This window comes from Rhinolophus sinicus, linkage group LG14 (assembly GCF_036562045.2).
Source record: "Rhinolophus sinicus isolate RSC01 linkage group LG14, ASM3656204v1, whole genome shotgun sequence".
Classification (NCBI taxonomy): domain Eukaryota; kingdom Metazoa; phylum Chordata; class Mammalia; order Chiroptera; family Rhinolophidae; genus Rhinolophus; species Rhinolophus sinicus.
The window spans coordinates 54394617-54418077 of NC_133763.1; the positions used below are offsets into that span (position 1 = coordinate 54394617).

The 23461-nt window shown below is 58.0% G+C and overlaps 1 protein-coding gene and 1 long non-coding RNA gene across 6 annotated transcripts; one reads left to right on the forward strand and one right to left on the reverse strand.

The window, feature by feature from the left end:
- Nucleotides 1-1888: 1888 nt before the first annotated feature.
- Nucleotides 1889-7075, reverse strand: LOC109434313 (uncharacterized). 2 transcript variants are annotated; one of them, XR_012491828.1, is made up of 5 exons: nucleotides 6339-7057; nucleotides 5524-5899; nucleotides 4450-4615; nucleotides 3697-3918; nucleotides 1889-3566 (listed from the first exon to the last, which is right to left on the reverse strand). It is a non-coding gene; the product is annotated as an uncharacterized LOC109434313 (long non-coding RNA). The 2 variants fall into 2 exon arrangements; XR_002135799.2 differs by lacking the exon at nucleotides 5524-5899 and having other exon boundaries at nucleotides 4386-4615; nucleotides 6339-7075.
- On the forward strand, nucleotides 5731-22389 carry BCAN (brevican). Of its 4 annotated transcripts, none has more exons than XM_019711139.2 (14): nucleotides 5731-5864; nucleotides 9376-9474; nucleotides 10130-10504; nucleotides 10814-10988; nucleotides 11169-11296; nucleotides 11758-12051; nucleotides 14578-14802; nucleotides 15306-15941; nucleotides 19290-19397; nucleotides 19970-20128; nucleotides 20678-20760; nucleotides 21029-21173; nucleotides 21422-21612; nucleotides 21927-22389. In XM_019711139.2, the coding sequence occupies exons 2-14, from the start codon at nucleotides 9384-9386 to the stop codon at nucleotides 22032-22034; spliced, it is 2718 nt and encodes a 905-aa protein (XP_019566698.2). In that variant the 5' UTR covers nucleotides 5731-5864; nucleotides 9376-9383; the 3' UTR covers nucleotides 22035-22389. The 4 variants fall into 4 exon arrangements, with proteins under 4 accessions (XP_019566698.2, XP_019566700.2, XP_019566699.2 ...); XM_019711140.2 differs by having other exon boundaries at nucleotides 5735-5868; XM_074319082.1 differs by lacking the exon at nucleotides 5731-5864 and adding an exon at nucleotides 6176-6274.
- Nucleotides 22390-23461: the final 1072 nt, after the last annotated feature.

A 23461-nucleotide genomic window follows, 5' to 3' on the forward strand; every position in this document is an offset into this window, starting at 1 on the left:
GCTGGTCTCCATGTCTACTGCCACAGCCGCTCCAGTCCTGGGCTCATTGTGCCAGCCTGGCATGGCGGAGGACAAAGGCTGGCTGTTACCCGCTGGAGTCCTTCTGTCCCCCTGGCTGTTCAATGGCCCCTCTGCAGTGAGTGTCCACAAGACACAATGCCCGTGGCTGTGACTCCAGCCATTCGGCTCTTCCCCAGAACTGCCTTACGTGCAGCCTTGCAGTCTTGCCCTTGCCTGGCCCTTGACCAACCAACCAAGCCATTTGCCACTGTTCATGAGTCCTTGTATGGACTTTGCTCAGGTCCCCTCTCACCGGAAAGTGGGTGGCCTGTGGGGAGGCTCCTCCCACACACCGCTCTTCAGGGCCCCCCCGAGTGGGGCTGCCATGTGTAGCAGGCCAGCTGGGCTCCCATCAGTGTGTGAAAGACACCCACCCATGAACCAGGCCTGGGCCTTTTCCTCTGCAGCTGAATCACAGAGAAGCCCCACAGAGCTGTCGGGTGAGCTGAGAGAGGCACGGGGGCAGCAGAAACAGGTCATGTGGGGACCTGGTTTTCCTGTTCACCTCGCTTACTCGCAGCCTCCCAATGTGCCCACAGCCAGTCACAAATGTGCCGTTGGGATTGCTCTGTGCCCACCCACGTGTGCTCCTGACTTGATGGGTCTGAAAATTCCCAGATCTTAATAGATCTGAAAAGTGAGAAGGGAAGGGAAAGAATCCAGTACATACCTGAGAGGTTATGACTGCCAGCAGCTGGGGCTGTAAGCGGCTGGGAGCTCTGGGAAACTGGAGAACCTGCTTCTGTGCGTTCTGGCCTGAGAGGGGAGGGGCCTGTGGTTTTGGTTTACCACCTCCCCCTCTGGTTGAGGGCTGCTCCAGGGGCATTAACCCTCCGGTCCCTCTGACTCGCCACACATTAGGCCAAGCATCCTTCCTCAGGCAGAAAAGAATCCTCAGGCCGCCTTCGGCTTCTGACTGCTAAGGGGACGTGGGCGGGGGCGCCAACCGGTTCTGCTCCAGCCTGTTGATTGTCACAGTCGTGGGTTGGTGCCCTCTCAATGTCCAAAGGTCACCAGTGACTTTATCTTTCAGTAGCATTAGGAATTCATGGACTTTATGTATATATTTGACACGCTTCCATCTCTTACAGTCATTATTCATTTTAATGCTGAAGTTGTTTGGCCAGTGGGAGTCTTCTCAAGTTGGCTGCTGGGTCCTTTTCACATGAACTTGACCTGCGTGTCATAACTTTCTTCTTCTCAGGTATGAAAAGCTATCCTGCCCCAGGCCTGGAATTTCTCCAGATTCCTGGTTTAGAGACTACAATGGGGACACGAGGAATACCCATTGTTACTGCATTGTCACCGCTTCTAAGCCGTTCCCGTAAACTGGACGTGAAGATACGGCTACAAATCATGAGTTCATGCTACTATGTCTCATTCGGATGACAGGTTAGCAGTTTTTGCTTAACTTTCCTTTCCGTACACTGAAAATCTTAGTTCCTATTACTGTTATTATCATTATTTATTTGCTTTATCACAATAAATAGCGCTTTCAAAACAGTAACACCAACATTAAGATTTCTCCGTGGATCTTTTGCTCTTAGAAATGTATAGTCAAAATGCTGAGTTTTATAATCACTTGAAAGAAAATTCTTCTGCGTGGCTTTGTCTCCAACTTCATATGAAGTGAAGTGCATTTGTTTACGTTTGTTTTAGGTTTTTAGGGAATGAAGCACTTTTCTTTTTAATTTAAAATTCATTTAATTCTTTCCAATTTGATTTTGTGTTTTCTCTAAAACATTCGCATGGCTCCAACGTCAAATCCATAGACCACGTTAGGACCATTTTACAGGTGAGGACACAGGCTCACAGGGGTTAGTAGCTGGTCTAGCATCACAGAAAAGTGAGCAAGTGTCGACCCCTTCAGGAGGAGGTATGAGGCTGCAGGGAGCCTGAGGGGACGGACTTCTGTTTTCAAGAAATAGGTTTGGCTGTACTCAGTACCTTCCAGTACCTTCAGCTGTTCTTTGTGTCACAGACTGGTGGTCTCCTTGGAACACAAGAGTTTGCACCCCTCAATGCAGGGGTCTGTCAGCTTGGGGAGCACTGGCTCCTGTTTGTGTAACAGGGGTTCTCCTACATGTCCTCAGCCTGTAGGCCCCACCACTGTCTGCCCCCCCCACTCCCCCCCCACCCCCGTGCTCAGCTGCAGGAGCCCTCAGAGCTATACCCAGCCATTCCTGGCCTCTCCCCCGCCTGGGCTGGGGGGCCCTGCTTCCTGGCCCCTTTCAGAAGCTATCAAAGCCCCATTCTCTGAACACAGCTGTGCCAGCGTTCAGCGCTGCCTCCAGCCCCTGCAGCCCCTCTTGCACATCCCCATGGCGTAGGACCCTGTGTGACGTGCAGGGCCTCAGAGAGGAACCAAGCTGCCTTGGCCCCCACCGCCAAGTCTGGGGCAGTGGGGGCAGGTGTTCAGGGGCTGGAAGGACAGGCCACTGTAGTTGGGAATGCGGTGAGGAAGTCCCAGCACTAACACTGGAGGTGGGGGCACTTGGGAGGCGAGAACTTGGAGGGGAGCTCCTGCTTCCTCAGCTCGGGTCATGACCTCAGCCCGAGGGAAAGAGGCAGATGGATTGTCCTCCTCCAGAGAGACTGGAAAACTCCCCAGCGCCCAGGAGACTGGGAGGCAAGCCAGCTGGGCTGCACGTGGGGTGGGAGGAGCGAAAGCTCCACTCTCCCTCCTCTCTGTCTTTTCTCCACCTCCCCAACGTCCTGTCCCCTGAGAGAGACAGCTGGGTGCCCTGGCAAGGCCCTGCCTGGGAGGCAGGAAACTTGGTTTTGGTCATGGCCAGTCAATTGCCTACTGTGTGACCCTAGACGGTCACTTCACCTCTTTGGGTCTGTGTCTTTGTCTCAGGTCCCTAAGGTTACCTGAGACATTCTCCTCCGGTTACTGGGGCAGGCGGTCCTACTTGAAATCTGACGTTCCTTTTCCCTGCTTCTATTGATCCTGTCTGCTTTCAGCTCGGCCCGAGGGTTCCTGTCTGAGACCTACAGAGAAGTTCTTGTTTCTCGCCTCTACTCAGAAAGTGAATAGAAATGGGGGGTGGGGGGTGTCGTATGACCATGGGTCAGGATGCCGGTGAAGAAGACAGGAAGGAAAGTCCCTGAGCAGCCGCTGCCTGTGCAGTGTTAGAGCTCAGCGTGAGTTTTCACAGCTGGCAGACTGGGAAGTACTCATCCCTCCACTGGGAAATGCTCCTCTCGAGTGCCGAGCCCTCCATCCCATCCACAGGGGCGTGGTCCACTGACCTTCAGCCAGCAGACCTGGTGGACAGTGTGTGTGTGTGTGTGTGTGTGTGTGTGTGTGTGTGTGTGAAAGAAAAAGAACTAGATTTTGCTGAGTCCGTGCCATGGGCCAGGTGCTTCCCTTACCCAGCCCAAGTGCAGGGACGTCACCCAGGGCGGTAGGTGTTACCCAAGTGCAGCAGATGTCACCCAGTGCAGTAAATGTCCCCCAGTGTGGTAGACGCCACCCAGGGCAGCAGCCTCTGCTCCTTAGCCTGTTGTACAGAAGAAGAAATAGTGTCAGAGAAACTAAGACCTCCCCAAGGCTTTGCCACCGCAAACAGCAAAGCAGGAGTCTGCCCTCCATGCGCATGACTGAGTCCTGCCCATGGCTCTCAGCTCCACCTTCACAGCAGCCGCTGTCTGTTCTCTCGCGCGTCTGCTTTCCCAGCAGGGGTCTGCCTCTTGGAACAGACTGTCTGCCGCCAGCCCTTGTCCTGCTCCAGGTGCTCCTGCCCTTGATCAAGGTCGGACTCCCCCAGGGCACCAAGATGTGTGCCACACTTCTAGTCACGGGGGAAGGTGGCGAGGAAGGTCACTTGCTCTGTCTTCCCAGGTCACAGCCAGCTTTTCCGGAGGCAAGAACTGTGGTTACGTGTGAGCCCCACTGGGATTGAATTTCAGCCACTTGGTTGCCAGGCCCCATTGAGCCCTAATGGAGAAGAGCTGTGGGGGGGGGGCAGGTTGCATGCAGGGACCCAGGCTGAACCTGTCCTGGGGGAGGGGGCTTCTCTTTCAGCCAGGGGATGCCAGGTCTGAGTGGAGCAAAGGGACATCTGTCCCCAAAGGCCTTCTCAGGTCCTCTTCTCCACTAAAGCACTTGGGACAGCATTCCCAAGACCTGAAATAGTGCCTGGTCCTTAGTGGAACCCAGTTAATATTTGTTTAATGAAATGAATAAACTGGGGTCTCTTCTTCCCCACACTATCCCAGGCACCTTGCTCTGTCCCCTTCAGTCTCACAGCCCTGCCTGGGCATTTCTCTTACTGAGGGACTGACTATACCACCCTCCACGCCCCCCACCTCCCACTTACCACCCCCAGTCTTCCTGGCCTGTGTCTACCGACATGGGTCCCTGGGGAGGAGCCAGACTCCCACCTTCAGATGCTCAAGGATTGGGGGAGGAGTTTTTCTGTGAGCTTCTCAAAGCCCTTTGGAGCCAAGTCTGCTGCACTGGGAGTGGAAGCCCGGGGGAGGGAGTGGAGTGGTTGGGGCAGCCAGCAGAGGGCAGTCCAGAATTCCCGTCCAGGAGGGACTTGGCTGCCTGGAGATGGGAGGACAGGGATCTTTCCTGAGGCTGCATTTGTATTGCAGGCACCTCACCTTACTTGGGGATATTTGGGCTTGCTGCTGGAGGTGACGGGGATCCAAGCCTCAGACGAGCTCTCCTTGAGGCCACCACTGGTATACAGGGGACAGAATCCAGGCGTCTGGCTGTCCTGCTCACAGTCTGTGCCAGGGGTTTTGCCTGGAGTCCCGGTGGGAGGAGGAAAGGAGAGAGGGGAGAGAGCCTGGGAAAGAAGCAAGACTCTGGAGCTGGGTGGGGGTGTCATTGGTATTCTGGGCACTGAGGCGCCCCAATGGCTGGGCAGCACTCGAGGCCCACCCCCTGGCACCAGGCTGCACATTCATCTTCCACAGCCCTGGCCAAGGGGCCCTCAGGCTCCCAGCAACGCCTGCGTTTGCACATTGGTTTGCATGAGCAGTACTGTCCATTCACAGTGCCACTGGTCCCCTGACCATGTCTGCAGAGCTCCTGACTTGCTTTGCTTAACCCCTGAGTCTGCTGTCTAAGCTCATCCCTGCAAAGTCAGTGCTGGCAGTGGGAGCACCGCAGGAGACAAAACCCAACCGGAGCGTCCTCCAGGGAGGTTGATAGGGCCATTTGCAGCTCATCCTGCCTGCAGAAAAGACTTTCCCTCCCCCATTTTTATGTGCGTGCAGTGTCTTTCTAGGAGCAAAGCTTCCTACTCTCTTCGTCCTTTTCCCACTGTCTAAGTCTCAGTGCCTCCTCCTCTCCCCTTGGCCAGCGGAAGTCCCTCCGACTGTCTAACTTCCATCCCTCCAGCTGCAACATCATCCTCCAGCTTGGCCCGCTCTCCCTCCCCGCCCCTCCTGCCCGCCCTCCCTACTCCAAGCCCTGGGCTTCTCATCCCCAGAAGGATGTCCTACTTCGCTCGTCCTTGCTCTCGCAACTGCCGCCGGGAACCGACGCAGGGAAGGCAGCGGGTCTCGTGACCTTCCCGAGCCCCCCGCGTTCCGGGACAGGGGGCGGGGGCAGCCCCGGGGAAGGGCGGGGCGGGGGCGGGGGTGAAGAAAGGGGGTTTTGTGCGGCGGCGGGCCCGGCGCCCTCTTCCGAGCGTCCTGTGGGCCCAACCTCTCGCGTCCGCGCGGTCCCCGCCGCAGTCTCGGCTGCAGCTGCAGGACCAAGCCGTGGACCCGGCGGAGACCCACGGAGGAGGCGACAAACTTCGCGGTGCGGCACCCCCACCCCAGTCTTCGGCCGCCAGCCGGTAGGTGAGCGCCACCGCAGCCCGGCCACCGGGACCTGGGAGGGAGAGAGAAGGGAGCGCCCTCCGGCCGCCTGGTGGTCCGCGCCCCCCACCCGCAGTCCTTGCCTCCCGGGATCCCGCGCACCCAACCCGCCGACCCCTGACGCCTGGGCGAGGTCTGCGGGGGGCCAGCCCGGGGCGCCTACGACCCTACTGCCATCTCCTTCTCTGCGGCCGGCAACCCGCTGCTGCCAGCAGCCCCTTCGGAGTCCCCGAGCTAATGGGAACGCCCCCCGAGGTCCTTGCGTCCTCCCGCTGCGCACCGCATCTCCGCTCGGCAGGGGCAGGGTAGCGGTGGTCCGAGTCAGCCCTCGACTCCGTGCGCGGTGGGTGCGGACAGCACCCCGTTCGCGTTGCCCACAGGACAGCCGGTAGGAGCCACTGGAGCGGGCGATCCTGGCGCCCACGGGAGCTGGAATCCCACTCCCCACTTACCTGCTGTGTGACCTTGGCCAAGTTAGTTGACCTCTCTGAATGCTGGGTTCCTCGTCCGTCCGTCCGTCCGTCCGTGTAACGCGGAAACAGCATTTTTCTCGGGTTGAGGTTATAGCCGGGAGGCATTCCAAAAGGGGCCTGGCTCAGTCAGGTACCAGTCCTGCCTGCCTTCCTACAACTGCCCTGGGCTGGGAAGCCCCTCCCCCTGGTACTTTCATACCCTCCTCTTCCTGTCAGAATAGCTCTGCCCACATGGTCCTAGCAGGACCGGAGACTTGCCATCAATTTTGTTATCACATTAATATCCGCATTCCTTCTGTTCCCAACAATACCAGCCAGGTCAAGACCCATCGACCCCCCACGGTACTACCAGTGCCCACGTTGTCACGGCTAATGGGAGCAGCAGCCTCCCCACTGCAGGTGTTACAGTCAGAGCAGCTACAATAGCTCCGCTGGTGATGTTGCTAATAGTATCAGCAGTTGTGCTTCCAGTAAATAGGACCATTTATACCACCCCTGCGGTTGCTCCTGCAGGCCCTGCGAAGGCCGGGATGCCTTGTGTGGCTTCTTGCTGCTGCTCACAGCCACTCGGGGACAGCAAGTCCCCACGAGGGCTTCCCTCCCGTTGGGACCTGCGCTCTGGCCTGCTGACCCTGCTGAGCACTGGAGCTTTGTTCCTACCAGGCTCACCATGGACGCCGGCTGGTGGGCATTCAGCATGGAGATGGTGGATGTTGGGTGACCACACCCACGGCCTGGTCTCTGTGTGGATTGGGTCCATGAAGCCTGTGAGAGAGACGGACGGCCATGGGAGGACAGGAGTGACAATGGAACAAGGGAGAAGTTTCCTGAACAGCTCAGGAAACTCAAGACAAGGGCAGAAACCCAGACATTAGAGCAGGAAGGAGAGAGCAATGGCATCAGGGGAAGGGACAGGAAGATTGCTGAGCTCTCGAGGGTCGGGATGGAGGCCGAGAAGGTGGAGTGGGGGTGGGCGTGTGTGTGGGATGGACCCCTGGGTCTGAGTCTGGGGCCAGATGAGGGAGGCTTAAGTTTTCTCAGGACTCCTAGCTATACCAGGAGGTAGCCAAGGCCCAAGCCTGGTGTGCCTGGCGGGCAGGGTGGAGCTGGCAGAGCTCTCTGACTGTGAGAACCGTACACTCGGCCACCCTGTTGGCCTGGTCGGTGACTCCCATTCCTGGAGGTGGGGGTAGCATACCCTCCATGTTCCTGGGTGACCAGGTCCTCAGCCTCACACCTCCTGCCTTCATTCCCCCACCTTCAGAACAGAGGTGAAAGGGGGGTCCAGGGTGTTGGTCCCAGAGTGGCTCCGACTATATGGGTTTCTGGGCCACCGGTCAGAGAGCTGGGAGCCGAGTTGTGAGCAGCTCCAGCTCCAGCCCAGAGAGAGGGGAGGGAGGGCCGCAGGGAGGGGCTGGCCCTGGAGCTAGCACAGCTCAAATGGGCAGGAGTCCCCCAGCACCCACAAGCACTAGGTGCTCAGGCCAATGGTCCCCTCAGTCCCAGAAAACAGCCCTCCCAGGTGCCCCCATGCCCAGAGCTGGTCTTGGAACCTCTGAGCTGGTCCCATCAAAGGTCAGAGAGACGCCCTGGGCATCTGGTCCCTGCCACTCCTCCCCCAACTCTGACCCTAAGGAAATAATCCCAGCCACAGCGGGGAAGCAGTTGCAATGTGAGGGGGAGTCCCCAGAAGGATCTGGGAGAAGAGGGGAATTTCCTATCAGCTCAGGCTCAGGAAAAGGGGGACATGAACGAAGGCTGAGCCTGAGAGGGCGGGGAAGATGGAGGTTACACAATGAGCCTGAAGTGGCGATCAGTAGCTCGTGGGAATAAGCCTGATCTCTAGGAAGTCTTGCCTGCAGTCTAATCGTCACTTCTCCTGCTGCACCACTGGTCTGTTCCGTGGCACACTTGGGTCTCTATGGTCTTCTAAGTCTAGCCTGACCCTTAAAGATGATGCTGGGCACTAGCTCTGCAGCCTTCCCTCCTGGGGCATACTGGCCTGGTGCCTGACTTGGCTTCACTGGGGACTCACAGAAGGCCCTCTGGGCCCCATTTCTCGATGTCACACCCCCATCTCTCCATTAGGAGAGTATAAGTGCTTTGAGATCTTCAGAGGAATATTCTGGGTTCTCACAGCGCTTCTGATAGCCCAGGGTAGGAGGGAGATGCTCACTCCCATTTATTCTCAGCCCCCTTAGCCCATCCCCCAGCCCAGGGCTGGGGTTGGGGGAGGGAGAGGCTGGATGGAGGCCAGACTGGCAGAGACAGGGGCTTTGTCCCAGCTGGTTTCTGAGCCAGGAGATCCGGTGGGAAAACCCGTGCCAGGCAGAAAGGAAAGGCTGGGAGGAAGAAAGGAGAAGGCAGCCAAGGAGGGGGTGCAGGATGCTGGGGAGTAAAGAGAAGAGTTTCCTTATAAGTAATGGTGGGGAGGGGTTGGGCTGGAGAGAAGTTGTGAATTGCCCAGGTGCAGTCTAGGAGACCCTCCTGGAGGAGGCCAGGTGGGTGTGGTCTCAGGGAAGAAGGGACCAGAAGGGAAGGTTGGAGGGGTACTGTGGGAGGAGGAGGCTCTGGGAGGGGCCGAGGGAGCTCTCAGTGTAATGGAACCCACCATTCTTGCTGTGTGCTATTAGCATTTACCCAGCTCCTACTGCATGCTGGGTGCTGTGCATTTGTACAGGATTTTTTAGGATCTAAAGCACTCTCAAAGCACATAGCCTCATCACAGCCTGTGAGGTGGTAATCATGGTGCTCTTTTACAAGTAAGAAAACAAAGGCCCAGAGAGGGTAAGGAACTAGCCTTAAATCACACAGCGAGTTGACTAGGACCAAGGGCTTGGCTCTGAAGAATCCTTTGGTGGGGAGACAGGGATCAGAAACAGAGTGTTAATGGTGAGGTGGGGGCAGTGGGCTTCTGGGGCCAGGATATGTGTGAGTCTACGTGGATGTGGTCACGAGCCAGGGGAAGTCCCTCCTGAGGTCTAACCCTGTCTTTCCTCCTCATGTCCCCCCTCAGCCTGCAGCATGGCCCCTCTGTTCTTGCCTCTGCTGGTAGTTCTGGTCCTGGCCCGGGTCCCTGAGGCCTCAGCTGATGCTCTGGAAGGAGACAGCTCAGGTAAGCAGTCCCCCAGGGTCACTTCCTCTGTCTCCTGCATCTCCCTTACCATAGGGAGTGGCCTCTTGTTGGGCCCTAACCAACCTCTTCTCACCTAGCCTTGGGGGACCCAGAGAGGAGGACATAGAATTGGGAGGCCTGTGGGGAGAGTCTGGGTTGGGACACTTGGAAATAAGGAATGAGTTGTGGGCCTCTGGAAGGGTGTGGAAACTTGGGGTCCCCTGGGGAGAAACATGAGGTGCAAGGCTGCCAGCCTCTAGTGTGGAGGATGGGGGACCCTGGGGACAGGATGAGGGGCTGGGAGGCAGAACAGAGGTGGAGTTGGGAGAAATCCTGAGAAATGTTGAGCCCTGGGCTTAGGACGTGGAGAATGGGGTTAGAAGATCCTGGTTGGGGCCCAGGAACCCCGGGGTGGTACTGGGCGACTCTGGGGATGGAATTGACTGGGAGACTTTGGGGATGGGTCTGGGGACCTAGAGGTGGGTTTGCAGGACCCTGGGAGTTGGGCCCAGGTTCTAGGGACAGAGTTAGGAAAACCCAAGGGCCCAGAGAGTCCTGGGGTGGGGCCGGAGGGGCCCTGGGACAGGGCTGGGAACCCCCGGGGTGGGACCTGGAGCATCCGACTGAAACTCTTGTGGGCCCCACCTGTTCACAGAGGACCGGGCCTTCCATGTGCGCATTCCGGGCACAGCGCCGCTGCAGGGCGTGCTGGGCGGCGCCCTCACCATCCCATGCCACGTTCACTACTTGCGGCCGCCACCAAGCCGGCGGGCCGCGCTGGGCTCCCCACGGGTCAAGTGGACCTTCCTGTCTGGGGGCCGGGAGGCCGAGGTGCTGGTCGCGCGTGGGCTCCGTGTCAAGGTGAGCGAGGCCTACCGCTTCCGTGTGGCGCTGCCCGCCTACCCGGCGTCACTCACCGATGTCTCCCTGGTGCTGAGCGAACTACGGCCCAATGACTCAGGCATCTACCGCTGCGAGGTCCAGCACGGCATAGATGACAGCAGCGACGCTGTGGAGGTCAAAGTCAAAGGTGAGAGGGCAGGGAAAGAGACAGGTTCCCCGAGAGAGGGAGGGGAGGGCTCCAGCCCTCAGGCAGCCCACAGTCTGAGGTGAAAGCAAACACACAGACTGAGTTGGGAAAGGAGTGGCAGACATACAGGCCTTTGTTACCTCCTTTCTTCAGGTGGAGGGAAGTCTACCTAGAGTCTAACTTAAGTCCCTCATGCTGTAGAATGAGTGCCATTTGGACTGTGCCCTTTGTGGCCAGAGGAGTGACGAGGAGGGGGAGGAGAGGTCAGCGTGCAGAGCATCATGCTCAGGAGTCCTCCCTTCCCCTCAGGGGTCGTCTTTCTCTACCGAAAGGGCTCTGCCCGCTACGCCTTCTCCTTCTCCGGGGCCCAGGAGGCCTGCGCTCGCATCGGAGCACGCATCGCCACCCCGGAGCAGCTCTACGCAGCCTACCTGGGGGGCTACGAGCAGTGCGATGCTGGCTGGCTGTCCGACCAGACCGTGAGGTGGGCTGAGGCTGTGGACAGGAGCTTCTAGCTGTCTCTGAGGTGGCCGTGGCCTCTGGTGCTGCCTGGACCTGGCCATGCAGGGCTGGGAGGACAAGTGGCTGCAGGGAAAAGCGATGTGAGTCGGGAGGGTCACCCCCGGACGGCTCCCTAGTGAAGGTGTATGTGCTGCGTCCCCAGGTATCCCATCCAGACACCACGAGAGGCCTGTTATGGGGACATGGACGGCTTCCCCGGGGTCCGAAACTACGGCATCGTGGACCCGGATGACCTCTATGATGTGTACTGCTACGCTGAAGACCTGAATGGTGATTGGGGGTGAGGGGCTCCCAGGGGACACACTCCCAGGGGACACTGCTGCCCACAGGTCCTCCTGGGGCCCCTCATGGGTTTAAGGGTGCAGCCAGGCATGAGGAAACCACCAGTGCCCCGCCCTCTAAACGCTGCCATAGAGGGAAGCTCATGGCCATGGCCGCGGAAAGGTGGGAGGAGACAGCTCATGGTCGGACTCTGGATGCTTCCTCCTGTGCGTCTCTCTCCTCTTAGCATCTCTGGGCCTCCGTTTCCTTCTTTGCAGTGTGAGGAAGCTGGACCAGGTTCCTCTGAGCAATACTACCCATCCTGAGGTCCTATCCAGGCTTTGATCCTATGAAATAGGGTAGTTGACTCCATGTCACAGATGACACTGAGGCTTGGAGGGTCCCTGCGGGAGCCCAGGGTAGCAGAGGCTGCCAACTTTCTGGTAACCCAGCGTCCTCTTCCCCACCAGGAGAGCTGTTCCTGGGTGCCCCCCCGGACAAGCTGACGTTGGAGGAGGCCCAGGCATACTGCCGGGAGCGGGGTGCAGAGATTGCTACTACGGGCCAGCTGTATGCCGCCTGGGATGGCGGATTGGACCGCTGCAGCCCAGGCTGGCTGGCTGATGGCAGCGTGCGCTATCCCATTGTCACACCCAGCCAGCGCTGTGGTGGGGGCCTGCCTGGTGTCAAGACTCTCTTCCTCTTCCCCAACCAGACCGGCTTCCCCAACAAGCACAGCCGCTTCAATGTCTACTGCTTCCGAGGTGAGCTGCCTCCTTGCAGACGCTGAGACCCACCTCACGGAGGCAAGGCAGTCCTGGGTGCACTGCTCACCTCTGAGCAGTTCCTGCCAGGTCAGGGCCACGTGCCTCAAGTTAGGAGGTGAGAGGGACGCTCACCTACGGTCCCAGCTCTGGTCAGGTCCTCTGGCTTGGCTGTGTGGCCTCAAGGAGTGCTCACGTCTCCTCACCTGCTTCCATAACAGGGGTCCGTGCGTCGTCTCTTCCACTTTTAAAGCTGCCTCTCTCCATGTTGGGCTGCCAAGTATGTTTCCGTTTCTGGTCAGCTCATTAACGGAGCAGAGATGAGCAATGTTCTCTGAATGCAACAGAGGATCTCCTCCGGTTAACCAAATGCCTCAAGAGCCCTCAGAGGAGTTTCCAGAATCTTCAGCTTGAAAGTGTCAGATTTTTAATCACCAAATACTAATGGAAAGATGCAAGTCCCCCCACAGGGAGCAGGCCCTCAAGGACAGTTGGGTGTAGAGGTGGCTTCCTGCCCATATCTTATATTGAGGACTGCAGGGGGACAGTGCCCGGGACACAGAGGCCCAGGGCCCAGGCCAAGGGTGACTGACAATCAGGGAGGCATTGTCATGGGGTATCGGGTCCATGCCCCTATTGTGAGCCTGTAGTACCAATACTAGGGCTGGAGGAAGAAATGGGAGGAGAAGATGCAGCCTTTACCCTCGGGGAGCCCTTAGTCTGAAGGGGGAAGACACGGGGCTCAATCTGAGGGACGACAAGACACTTTGCTCCCAGCATGAGCAGAGACTGAGTGAAAAGCATTACTTCCACTGGGACAGAACTCCAGGCATCTTTGGCCTGGAACTGGGGGGGGATGGAGAAGTAAAGTATAGGAAGACAGGTCCCTCTGAAAAGGCTTCCAGGAACAGAGATGATCATCACCATCATCACCGTCATCACTATCCCATCATCATCATCACCACCATCATCACCACCATCATCATCATCACCACCATCATCATCATCACCACCATCATCACCATCATCATCATCACCATCATCACCATCATCATCATCACCATCATCATCATCACCATCATCATTTCATCATCACCATCATCACCATCATCATCATCACCATCATCATCATCACCATCATCACCATCATCATCACCACCACCATCACCATCATCACCATCACCACCACCATCATCACCACCACCATCATCACCATCATCATCATCACCATCATCACCATCATCATCATCACCATCATCATCGTCGTCATCACCATCATCATCATCACCATCATCATCGTCATCATCATCGTCATCATCATCACCATCATCATTGTCATCATCACCATCATCATCACCACCACCATCACCACCATCATCACCACCACCATCATCACCACCACCATCACCACCACCATCATCACCACCACCATCACCACCACCATCATCACCATCACCATCATCACCATCACCATCACCACCATCACCATCGTCATCACTATCATCATCATTATTACCATCATCACCATCATAGCTAATACTTCCATGCGCTGATTATGATTATGTCCAACCATTGTTCTGGGGAGAAATGGAAGGGGAATTGAATCAGGAGGAGAGGGGATAGGAGAGGATGACTATGGTTGGGAGCAAGTAGAGGACAGAGCAGGCAAGGGCAAGGTTTGCTTGTCTGGCATTAGCAAGGCTCACTGAGCAGGTGACGAGAGCAGGACAGGCTGTCCTGTCTCATCTGGCTGAACACAGATGGCCCTCGGGCCTTTTCTTAGCCCAGTTCCACCTTCACTTCATTGGTTTTCTGCTCTTGGTTTACTTCCCTAGAGACAAGGTAATCCATTCAAAAACTCTGGTCACTTGAAGGGAGCAGACCCCAGAAAGATGGGGTGGCCGCTTCCTTGGACCTCTTGCCTCAGCACTGATGTCCTCAGGTGGTGACTGTGTGCCCTTCAGCTCTCCTGTGGTGATGGCAGTCTGTCCCCTTCCATTTCAAAAGTCTTGGGATGACTAAGATCCCTGGCACCTCTCTGCAAGCCCAAGGTGCCGAGGCCATTCTGTGTATCCTACTGCTGCCATGTCCTTCCTCAAGGGAAGCTCTCTCCCTGGAGCCTTTCCTTACCATTCTATCCAAAGCAGTACTTCCTGTCCCATCTTCTTACTCGCCTAATTGTTCTTTATATGGTAATATCATTATATGTTTATTTGTTGATTACCTGTATCTAGAATACAAACTCTCTGGAGGGCAGGAAGCTTGCTGTTTTGCTCTCCATGGTGTCCTCAGTGCCCTGCAGAGTGCTTGGCACGACACATATGGGCACTTGATTAATGCCTGAGGAACGACTGATGAAGTTCCAGGGTGCTCCCAGGGCCTATGTGTGCTCCACAGGGAGGACGAGAGAGAACTGAGAGAATCCCACGGTCTCTGAGTCTCACCCAGCACCCTCACATGCTGGCCGTGACCTGGGAGGGCAGAGCCACCTATCTGATCCCCACTGGCACTTTCCTCCTGCCACAGACTCTGCCCGGCCCTCTGCCATCCCTGAGGACTCCAACCCAGCCCCTGATGCACTGGAGGCCATTGTCACAGTGACAGAGACCCTGGAGGAGCTGCAGCTGCCTCAGGAAGCTGCGGAGGAGAGTGAGTCCCGAGGGGCCATCTATTCCATCCCCATCATGGAGGATGGAGGCGGTGGAAGCTCCACTCCAGAAGATCCAGCAGAGGCCCCGAGGACCCTCCTAGGTAACTCAAATCCCTCAAGTCTGCACCTGAGAGGTTGGTGCAGAAGCCCAGCTCGATGGTGGGGTTATGGCAGCACAACTGCCCTGTCCTTTCATCGGCAGTTTAGTGGTCCAAGGCTTCTCTCCCTACCTTTGCCTTTCCAGCAACTTCCACTCCCAACTCTGGGCCTGGAGGTGCTTGGAATAAGTCTCTTCCCTCTGGGAAGTAGGGGTCTCCTTTCTTTGGTTTCTCCTTCCCCTCATATACCCAAAACAGATTAGAGAATGTTAACAGACTAGGAGAGGGAGATGTAAGGACCATGCTTTCCTGGGCTAATGACAGCTCGCAGAGCCTTCTCCACATCGCATCTCCAAGTGAAATTCTCCCAGCGTGGAGCAAAGACAGGCTCTGCCCAGTGCGGGCTCTTCCCTGTCCCCCAGGCCTCACCATCCCCAGCCCACCTTTCTCCTTCTCCCTTTTGGAGGGCGCTGTCCCTGGTGCTGAACCATCTCTGCTTTGTCTAGAACTCGAAACCCAGTCTGTTGTACCTCCCGTGGAGTCCTCAGAAGAAGAAGGCAAGGCTCTGGAGGAAGAAGACAAATACAAGGATGAAGAAGAGAAGGAAGAGGAGGAGGGGGAGGAGGAGGCCCTGTGGGCCTGGCCCAGCGAGCTCAGCAGCCTGGACCCAGAGGCCTCTCTTCCCACTGAGCTGGCCCTAGAGGACTCGCTCTCCCCAGCACCCCCATCTGCAAGGGCAGCCCTACAGCCTGGCGCATCCTCACCTCCCAATGGAAAGCCAGAGGCTCCCAGGCCTCCAAGGGTCCTAGGACCACCCACTGAGACTCTGCCCACTCCCAGGGAGGGGAAACTAGCATCCCCACGACCTTCCACTCCAGTTGGGGCAAGAGAGGTGGGGGAGGAGACTGGGGGCCCTGAGCTGTCTGGGGTCCCTCGAGGAGAGAGTGAGGAGACAGGGAGCTCTGAGGAAGCCCCTGCTCTGCTCCCAGCCACACGGGCCCCGGAGGGAACCAGGGAGCTGGAGGCCCCCTCCGAAGAGGATTCTGGAAGAACTGTCCCAGCAGGGACCTCAGTGCGGGCCCAGCCGGCGCTGCCCACTGACAGTGCCAGCCGCGGTGGAGTGGCCGTGGCCCCCTCAGCAGGTAACTTTGCCCAAGGCTCAGCCTCCCTGTTTCTCCTGCCCCTGTTTCTCCCCCTGCAGCTCTGGGCCACCTGACCGGTAGGCCTTTAACCCCCCCTTGCCCAGTCTCTCCTGTCCTTTGCCTTCATTCCCCTACCACCTCCAACTGTGGTTTCCAGCTTGGATATCCCACCATGTGACTCCCATCCAGCTCTGATTCCTCACCCTGTGGCCTCAACTCCGTGACCCCCACCCTGTGACCCTCCCCCTGTTTCTGAAATCCCCACCCTGTGACCCCAGCCCCACCACTGACCACCTTGGGCTCTCCAGCTGTGACTCACACCTCACCCACCCGACAGAGCAGCCTCAGGCCTCGTGCAGGAGGGAGCTCTCATTGCCTGTCACCCTCTTCAGGGCCCAGGCCAGTCCCCCACTGCTCCCTTTCCCCTTCAGCTGCCTCCCACTAATATCAGGGAAGCCTGGGACCCCATCCCAACCCCTCAACTTCTGGGGTCTGGGAGAGCCCTTATCCCCACAGAGCCTTAAGCAACTACTTCTGTGAAGTATTTTTTTTTTTATTGTTTCATGGAAAACAAGTCTTGGAAATAAATCTCTATTAAACTGCTTTATAACCAAAACTCTGGCACCCTCTGTCTCCACCCCCAGCTGTCTGCCCTTTGCATTCCACAGATTCGCGTCCTGGGTAGCTCTTGGATGCTTCTTTGGCGCTATGTCTCCTTCACTTTCTTTCCCGCCCCCCTCTCTCTGTCTGTCTCTTTGCCTCACTTCCTTTTTCATCTTCAGCCTGCACCCTGTCCTGTCCTAGTGGTCTAATAGCCCCTGGCTGTCCCCTCATCCTGTCCTTCTCAGTCCTGTCTCCACTTTCCTTCCTGACTGCTGAGGTCCCAAATCTGACTGTACACACCCCAGAGATCTCCATCAGCCTGCCGAGTGCTGGGAAGTGTGGTCCCTCACTCCTGGAGGGAGAAACCTCCTTAGCGTGTGTGTGCCTTTGTATTCATTTCTGGTCCATCTCCATGGCTCCCACATAGAGCCACACATACAGAGGAATGGCCGAGAAAGTCCCTCTTTGCATGAAGGCAGTTCCCTGGCATCCAGTGCTCTAGGGCCCGTGCCCACCCCACATCTCAGCAAGGGGATGGTATCTAACTTTCATCCCACTGCCCATCGCCTCCCCCTCCTCCACTAACCCCTGCACTAATGACGACCCCACCCCCTAGGAAGAATGGTTTCACCCTTTCTATACCCAAAGGATCTCCCTAAAGCTGGAGAAGACACAGATCCGGAGGCCAGGGAGAGAGACAGTGTGGAGGGAGGAGAAACAGGGAGATGGGTTCCAGGCTCTGAGAGAAGTTCTACCTGCTCAGAGAAGCCAGTAGAAGCCAGAGAAAGCTGGGACGCCCTCAGTCCCAGGACCGCCTCTCCTAGATGGTCCAGCGTGAGCTAGGGACCCTTGCACCACATCCAGGCTCACCCATTTCAACTGTTGGCTCCCTCCCGGCTGGCCTTGGAGCGCAGCGCTGGTGGGGTGGGGTTGGGTGGAAGAGGGGCACGTGGCCAGGGCCTGCAGGGTCTAAGTTGCCTAACCTGGAGGACGAGGAGCAGCCCTCTGGCCTGCTAAGGCAGAGGCTGGAAGGGCAGACTTCCTGGTTGCTTGCAGTAGTTGGCCCAAAGAGGGGGAGGAAGAAGGACCAGAAAATCTCAAGAGGACTTCCCTACCCCACTCTGCCTCCCATAGCCATGGGGAAGGACCTGTGGCCGGGGTGGGGCCTTAGGGACCAAGTTTGAAAGTTTCTGTTCCCCGGGGTTGGAGAGTTGGAGAGGGGACAACAGGAAGAACAGGAAAGTGAGGAATGGCGGGGGGGGGGGGGGGGGGTCAGGACTCCCTCACTCCTGGAGAGGCCTGGTGTTTAAAGGGTTAAACAAAACACCTCCCCTCCCCCCCTTAGCCCTGGCTAAGCACTACCAGGTCAGAAGAAACTATTGGCAGAAGGGGAGGTGACAGGGGGAGTGGTGCTGGAACAGCTGATTCACTTTACCCAAAACAGCTAGGTCATCCCAGCAAAATTCTTTGAATGGACTCCAGCTTCTCCTCCCCCACCTCTGCTCTGATCCCCACCAGGCAGTGGGATCCTGGGCCAGAGTGAAGCATTGTGGGCTTTGGCCATGGCTGCTGGGGATGGATGGCTAGGTCTGAAGGCCCGCCCCACCCCCATGGTCCCCAAGATGGTTTCACTGCCCAGGGCTGAGAGCCCTGGTCTGTGCGGTCAGTCTGTGGGGTTTTCCTCCCCTGGGTGGTCAGGACCAGGAAGGAGTAGAATCTGAGCCCCTCCAGCACCCAGGCCTGGCCTGAGCAGCCAGCCCCTCCCACCCTGATCTAGAGACAGTACAGAGGAGGAGGCAGATGGCCAACCAGGTGGTGCTGAATCCACCCAGCAGATTGCACCCAGCTTCAGGGTAATGTGTTAGCCTAAGACGACTGTCCTGGCAGAGGGCGCCCGGAGGAGGGAGTGAGACGCATCAGCGGGGTTTCTAGGCTGAGGAACCTGCAGAAGGCCCAAAGTGGAGGGGCAAAGGGGAGCCTGGTAAGGAGAAAGAGTCTGCAGAGATAAGAAGGGGAGCCAAGAGGTTGGATGGTGCTGAGAGAGGGTGTGGGGCCTGCAGCTTCATTCCTGAGCCCAGTGAGAGGGGTAGGGCGTGGAGTGAGGGAAGCATGCCGGATCTTCACTCACAGCTTCTGGGCTGACTCTGCCCAGTGGACAGCAGGAGTAGTGGGTAGCTCCCATCTGGACCCCCCAGTATCAGGTCCCAGGCGCGATAAAGGGCCAGCCACACTCACTGATGCCGTGGGGTCTCTCCCCACTTCCACACAGCCCACCCTGAGTCTGCAGAACTGTACTGGGACCTGGCACAGAGACACGGGGGTGGGCACTCAACTCCCAGAGAGGTAATGTGACCTGCCCAGTGTCACCCAGTAGAGCTAGGAGCCAGACCAGAATCCAGGTCTCATGATCCTTCCCCAGTATCCTTCCCCTTAGTGGGGTTGGGTCCTGAGGGCATTCCTGGCCACTCCCTTCCCCCACCCCTGCCCCTGTTAGACTGGGCTCACGCTGGTGGATATGACAATGGCCAGCCCAGGGCTGAGCCAATGCTGAAGTGGGGGTGGCGAGGGGGACCAGGGATGGGGAGAAACCCAGAACTGACTGCTGGGCTCAGGCCAGAGGTAGGGTCCAGGGAGCAATTTTAGGGTGCTGTGATAGCTCCCAGGACAAGGGGGTTAGGGCTGAGGGACTCAGGCTGCAGAGATGTGCTCCCCTGCTCCCTCCCACCTCACTTCTCTCCCCCTCAGGTGACTGTGTCCCCAGTCCCTGCCACAATGGTGGGACATGCTTGGAGGAGGAGGAAGGGGTCCGCTGCCTATGTTTGCCTGGCTACGGGGGACACCTGTGCGATGTTGGTGAGTGTGTTGAGGGGTGGAGGGATGGGGGAGGGGGTGACCTGAAGCCTGGACCCTGCCACAGCAGGCAGGTTCCAGAGGAGGGAGGGAGGGCACTGGCTTGGCCCTTGTCATTAATGAATCCCCATTTTAGGCAAATCACCTAACCTCTCTGAGCCCTACCCTTAATTTCCTCATCTGTTAAGTGGAACCAAAAAAACGCCTGTGTCAGGGGTTTGGTGCTTAGCACACTCCGCATTTGGAGTCAATACATGTCAGTCTCCATTCTTCTGGGAAGAGAGGAGCGTGGAGCTCTTCTTTAGCGCGGAGGATTGCAAAGACCCAGGCCGGGACTCCAGCCTTCACCCTGGTCCCCGACGCTCAGAGAAGGAAGGCATCGAGGCCCCCCCAGCCCAAGGCCCCTCCAGGGTCTTCTCCCCCTCCTTCCCCACTAGCTCTTCGGCACCGCCCTCCTGCCCTCAGCCCCGCCCCTCGGGCTGCCGTGTGGGAGGAGTCAAGTCCCTTGCAGGGTACCTGGCCTCCCCGGGTTCTGCGGTCCTCCGGCCTAAGTTGCCTGCCCTTCTGCGCCCCAGGCCTCCGCTTCTGCAGCCCCGGCTGGGACGCCTTCCAGGGCGCCTGCTACAAGCACTTTTCTACCCGAAGGAGCTGGGAGGAGGCGGAGACCCAGTGCCGGATGTACGGCGCGCACTTGGCCAGCATCAGCACGCCCGAGGAACAGGACTTCATCAACAGTGGGCTGGGGACGGGCGGGAGGGGACCCCCCACACTCACTCATTAGTTAGCCTGAATGTGTTAACGAATTAACCGCTTGCTCATTAATTCAGGTACTTATTACTTGGTTTACCTCATTCACTCGTTCACTTCCCCTTTCTCTCTCCCACCTTCCCACTCCACACGTGGGCGACGGGGCTTCAGGCAGGGGAGGCTGAGGTTCGCACAGGAAATACACCTGCATCAGCCTGGCGGTGGCTCAGGGGCCACTTTCAGTCGCTCCCACCGCCCTGGTCTCCTATCTGTTTTCGCTGACTCTGACCTCGTTGAACGTTTTCACCCTTTTTCTAGAGTTTTCCTTTTCTAGCCCGGGTGCTGTTTTTCTCCTTTCCTCACCCACCACATCCCGGCCTTCCATCGGCCTGTGTGCAGGAGGGAGGGAAGCACGGAGTTTTGGGTGGCGGGACTTCCCTGGCGGTCACCCACCGGCCGCCGGGTCCCGGGGGATGGCCGCCATCTGCTGGCAGCGGAGCTCACTGCATGCGGTGTCCCCTGCGGTTCTTCCCCAGATCGATACCGGGAGTACCAGTGGATTGGGCTCAATGACAGGACCATCGAAGGCGATTTCCTGTGGTCAGACGGCGTCCCCCTGGTAAGAGGCTCCCGCCGCCCCTCAGCCTGTCTAGGTCTCTCTTCCAAGCACTTCTGCCTCCAACCCCAGTGACCCGACCCTCCCTCTCCCCCCTTTTCTGGCTCCTTCCTTTTCCTGTGCCCTTTTCCTCTCCCTGCCCCCCTTCCTTGTGCCCCTCTGTCTTCTCTTCCGGTTCCCATTATCCGTCCCCCCAAAGTCCCCCCAGGTCCATTCCTCGCAGGCTCCTGTGCTGGAGCACCTCACTACCTCCTCCATCCCCACCCCCCAGCTCTATGAGAACTGGAGCCCTGGGCAACCTGACAGCTACTTCCTGTCCGGAGAGAACTGTGTGGTCATGGTGTGGCATGACCAGGGACAATGGAGCGATGTGCCCTGCAACTACCACCTGTCCTACACGTGCAAGATGGGGCTGGGTGAGCGTGGGCCAGGAAGACGGGGCGGGGCTCGGGATCTGGGAGCTGAGTGTAGGTAGAAGGAGGGTGGGTGCAAAGCTGCACTGAGGAGGCAGAACTGTGTCCCAGGCCGTGGTGGGGAGGGAAAACAGAGTAGATGGGTCCACTAGGAATCCCTGCTCTTTTCTGTGTCAGATTGTGACCCACTCCTCTGGGAACTGTCACCCATAGAGCCAGGCTCCCAGTTACTGATTGTGTCCCCCCTACAGTGTCCTGTGGGTCCCCACCAGAGCTGCCCCTGGCTCAAGTGTTTGGTCGCCCGCGGCTGCGCTATGAGGTGGACACAGTGCTTCGTTACCAGTGCCGGGAGGGGCTGGCCCAGCGAAACCTGCCACTGATCCGCTGCCAGGAGAATGGCCGCTGGGAGCCCCCCCAGATCTCCTGTGTGCCCCGCAGGCCTGTGAGTGCCGGGAGGAGGCGGGAGGGGGAAACTAGCCAACAGTAGCCCTGAGCTCCCATCCTAGTTTGGCCAGTCACTGGCTGTGTGACCTTGGAGTAATCACTGTCCCTCTCTGGGGCCAAGGGGAGGAGGCAGGCCGGATGCCCTGGAATCCCCTTCAGTGCTGGTGTTGGAACATTCATACAAGCTCTGGGCCCTTAAGGGCTGAGCCAGTGCAAGGGTTTTGATGAGGTCAGGAATTAAGGAGCAAGACCACCAGAGGGCAGAGAAGAGAGGAGCCCAGGGTGGAGGCTGAGTGTGTGTGTCTTCCCCAGTCTCGAGCTCTGCGCCCAGTGAAAGCCCCAGAAGGACGTCAGGGGAGGCTACTGGGGCGCTGGAAGGCACTGCTGACCTCTCCTTCCAGTCCTGTTCCGGGTCCCTAGGGGCAAGACCTTGAATACTGCTGCCCCAGCACTGCCCTCATGCCCCACCATGGGCAGTGACCACATGAGAGGGCTGGAGCTGGAGTCCAGGTGACAGTGCCTGAGGAGCTTCTGGGAAATACCTGGGTAGCTCCAGCCCAGCCTAGGCCCTTTCAACCCTGCCCTGGGCATCAGGTTTTCCCCACAGGGCCTCAAGCAGTCCCTAAGTGCCTCAACTGCCCTCTCCTTGCCAGCTGTCCTGTCCCCTCCATTCCCTGAGGGACGCTGACCACTCATTCTCAATTCTCCAAGGGAATGAGTTTGTGGACAGTGTGCCTGTAAACCCAGCAGGAAATAAAGCTGTGTTTGAGCCCAAGCAAGTTTGATGCTTCTGAGAGAGAGAGAGAGAGAGAGAGAGAGAGAGAGAGATGGGGTTGGGCTGGGCCTCACTTCTGGGTTTATTGGTTTCTGAAGGTCAGAGGAGTCCCCAGGATGTCAGGGGATAGAACAGTGCCTGACACAGAGCAGCTGCCCAGTAAGTATTTATGGGATGGAAGAGCCCACAGGGGCTGGGGGACAGCACCCGGATGTTTGGAAGGAGCTGGAGTGCCCCGAGTGCCCAGTCAACCAAACCTAGGCCAGTTCAGGCTGAGGAGGGGCTGAGGGCCCAGAGAGGGGGGTACTTGGCATCCCAGTTCTGAGGTTCCTGAGGGGGGTCACGCAGGGGCAGCTGGTGAGGGTGAGGACGAAGGGAATGCAGGTCTGGGGGTTAGACTGCAGGGAGGCTTACTTCCAGCAGAGGAGGCAGAAATGCAGGAATAGGGATACAAGACAAGGGCAGAGGAGCGGTCCCGGGCCCTGCTGTGGTAAGAGCTCTGGGGTATGACCTGTAGGTCTCACAGGCTGTGGCCAGCAGAGGGCGCAGCGGCTGCAGGCACAGCGTCTTGAAGTGCCATGTGCGCGTGCGTGAGTGAAGCCTGGCCGGAGGAGTCCCAGGATGCCGCCAGGGGGCGCCGCGGTCTTTGTTTTCTTAGTTGCCCAAGGCGGGGACGTGGGGCCGCTGGCCTGGGGTGGGGGGGTAAGACTTCCGGCCAGGCTGAGCTGGCCAGCCGGCTGTGAGTCAGCGGAGTTTGAGATGATGAGGTCACTCTGAGAACTGAAGAGAATGACCGGCTGTGTGAGTGTGAGCGTGTGTGTATCTCATCCCAGCGCACACATTGTGCCTTATTGTGCCCTGTGGCAAAGCGTGTGTCAGGATGCCATCTGTCTCCGCGATGGGGTGAATCTTCTTGCTGCACATCCTCACACTTCACCACACACGTGCATACTGTCATGTGCACACGTTCCTGCTTATGCCCACGTGCGCGGTTCTCACTCCTTTTCCTAGGAGTTGGTGGACCCTGGTAAGACTTGGAGACAGACAAATCCAGAGGAGCAAAAGGCTGAGA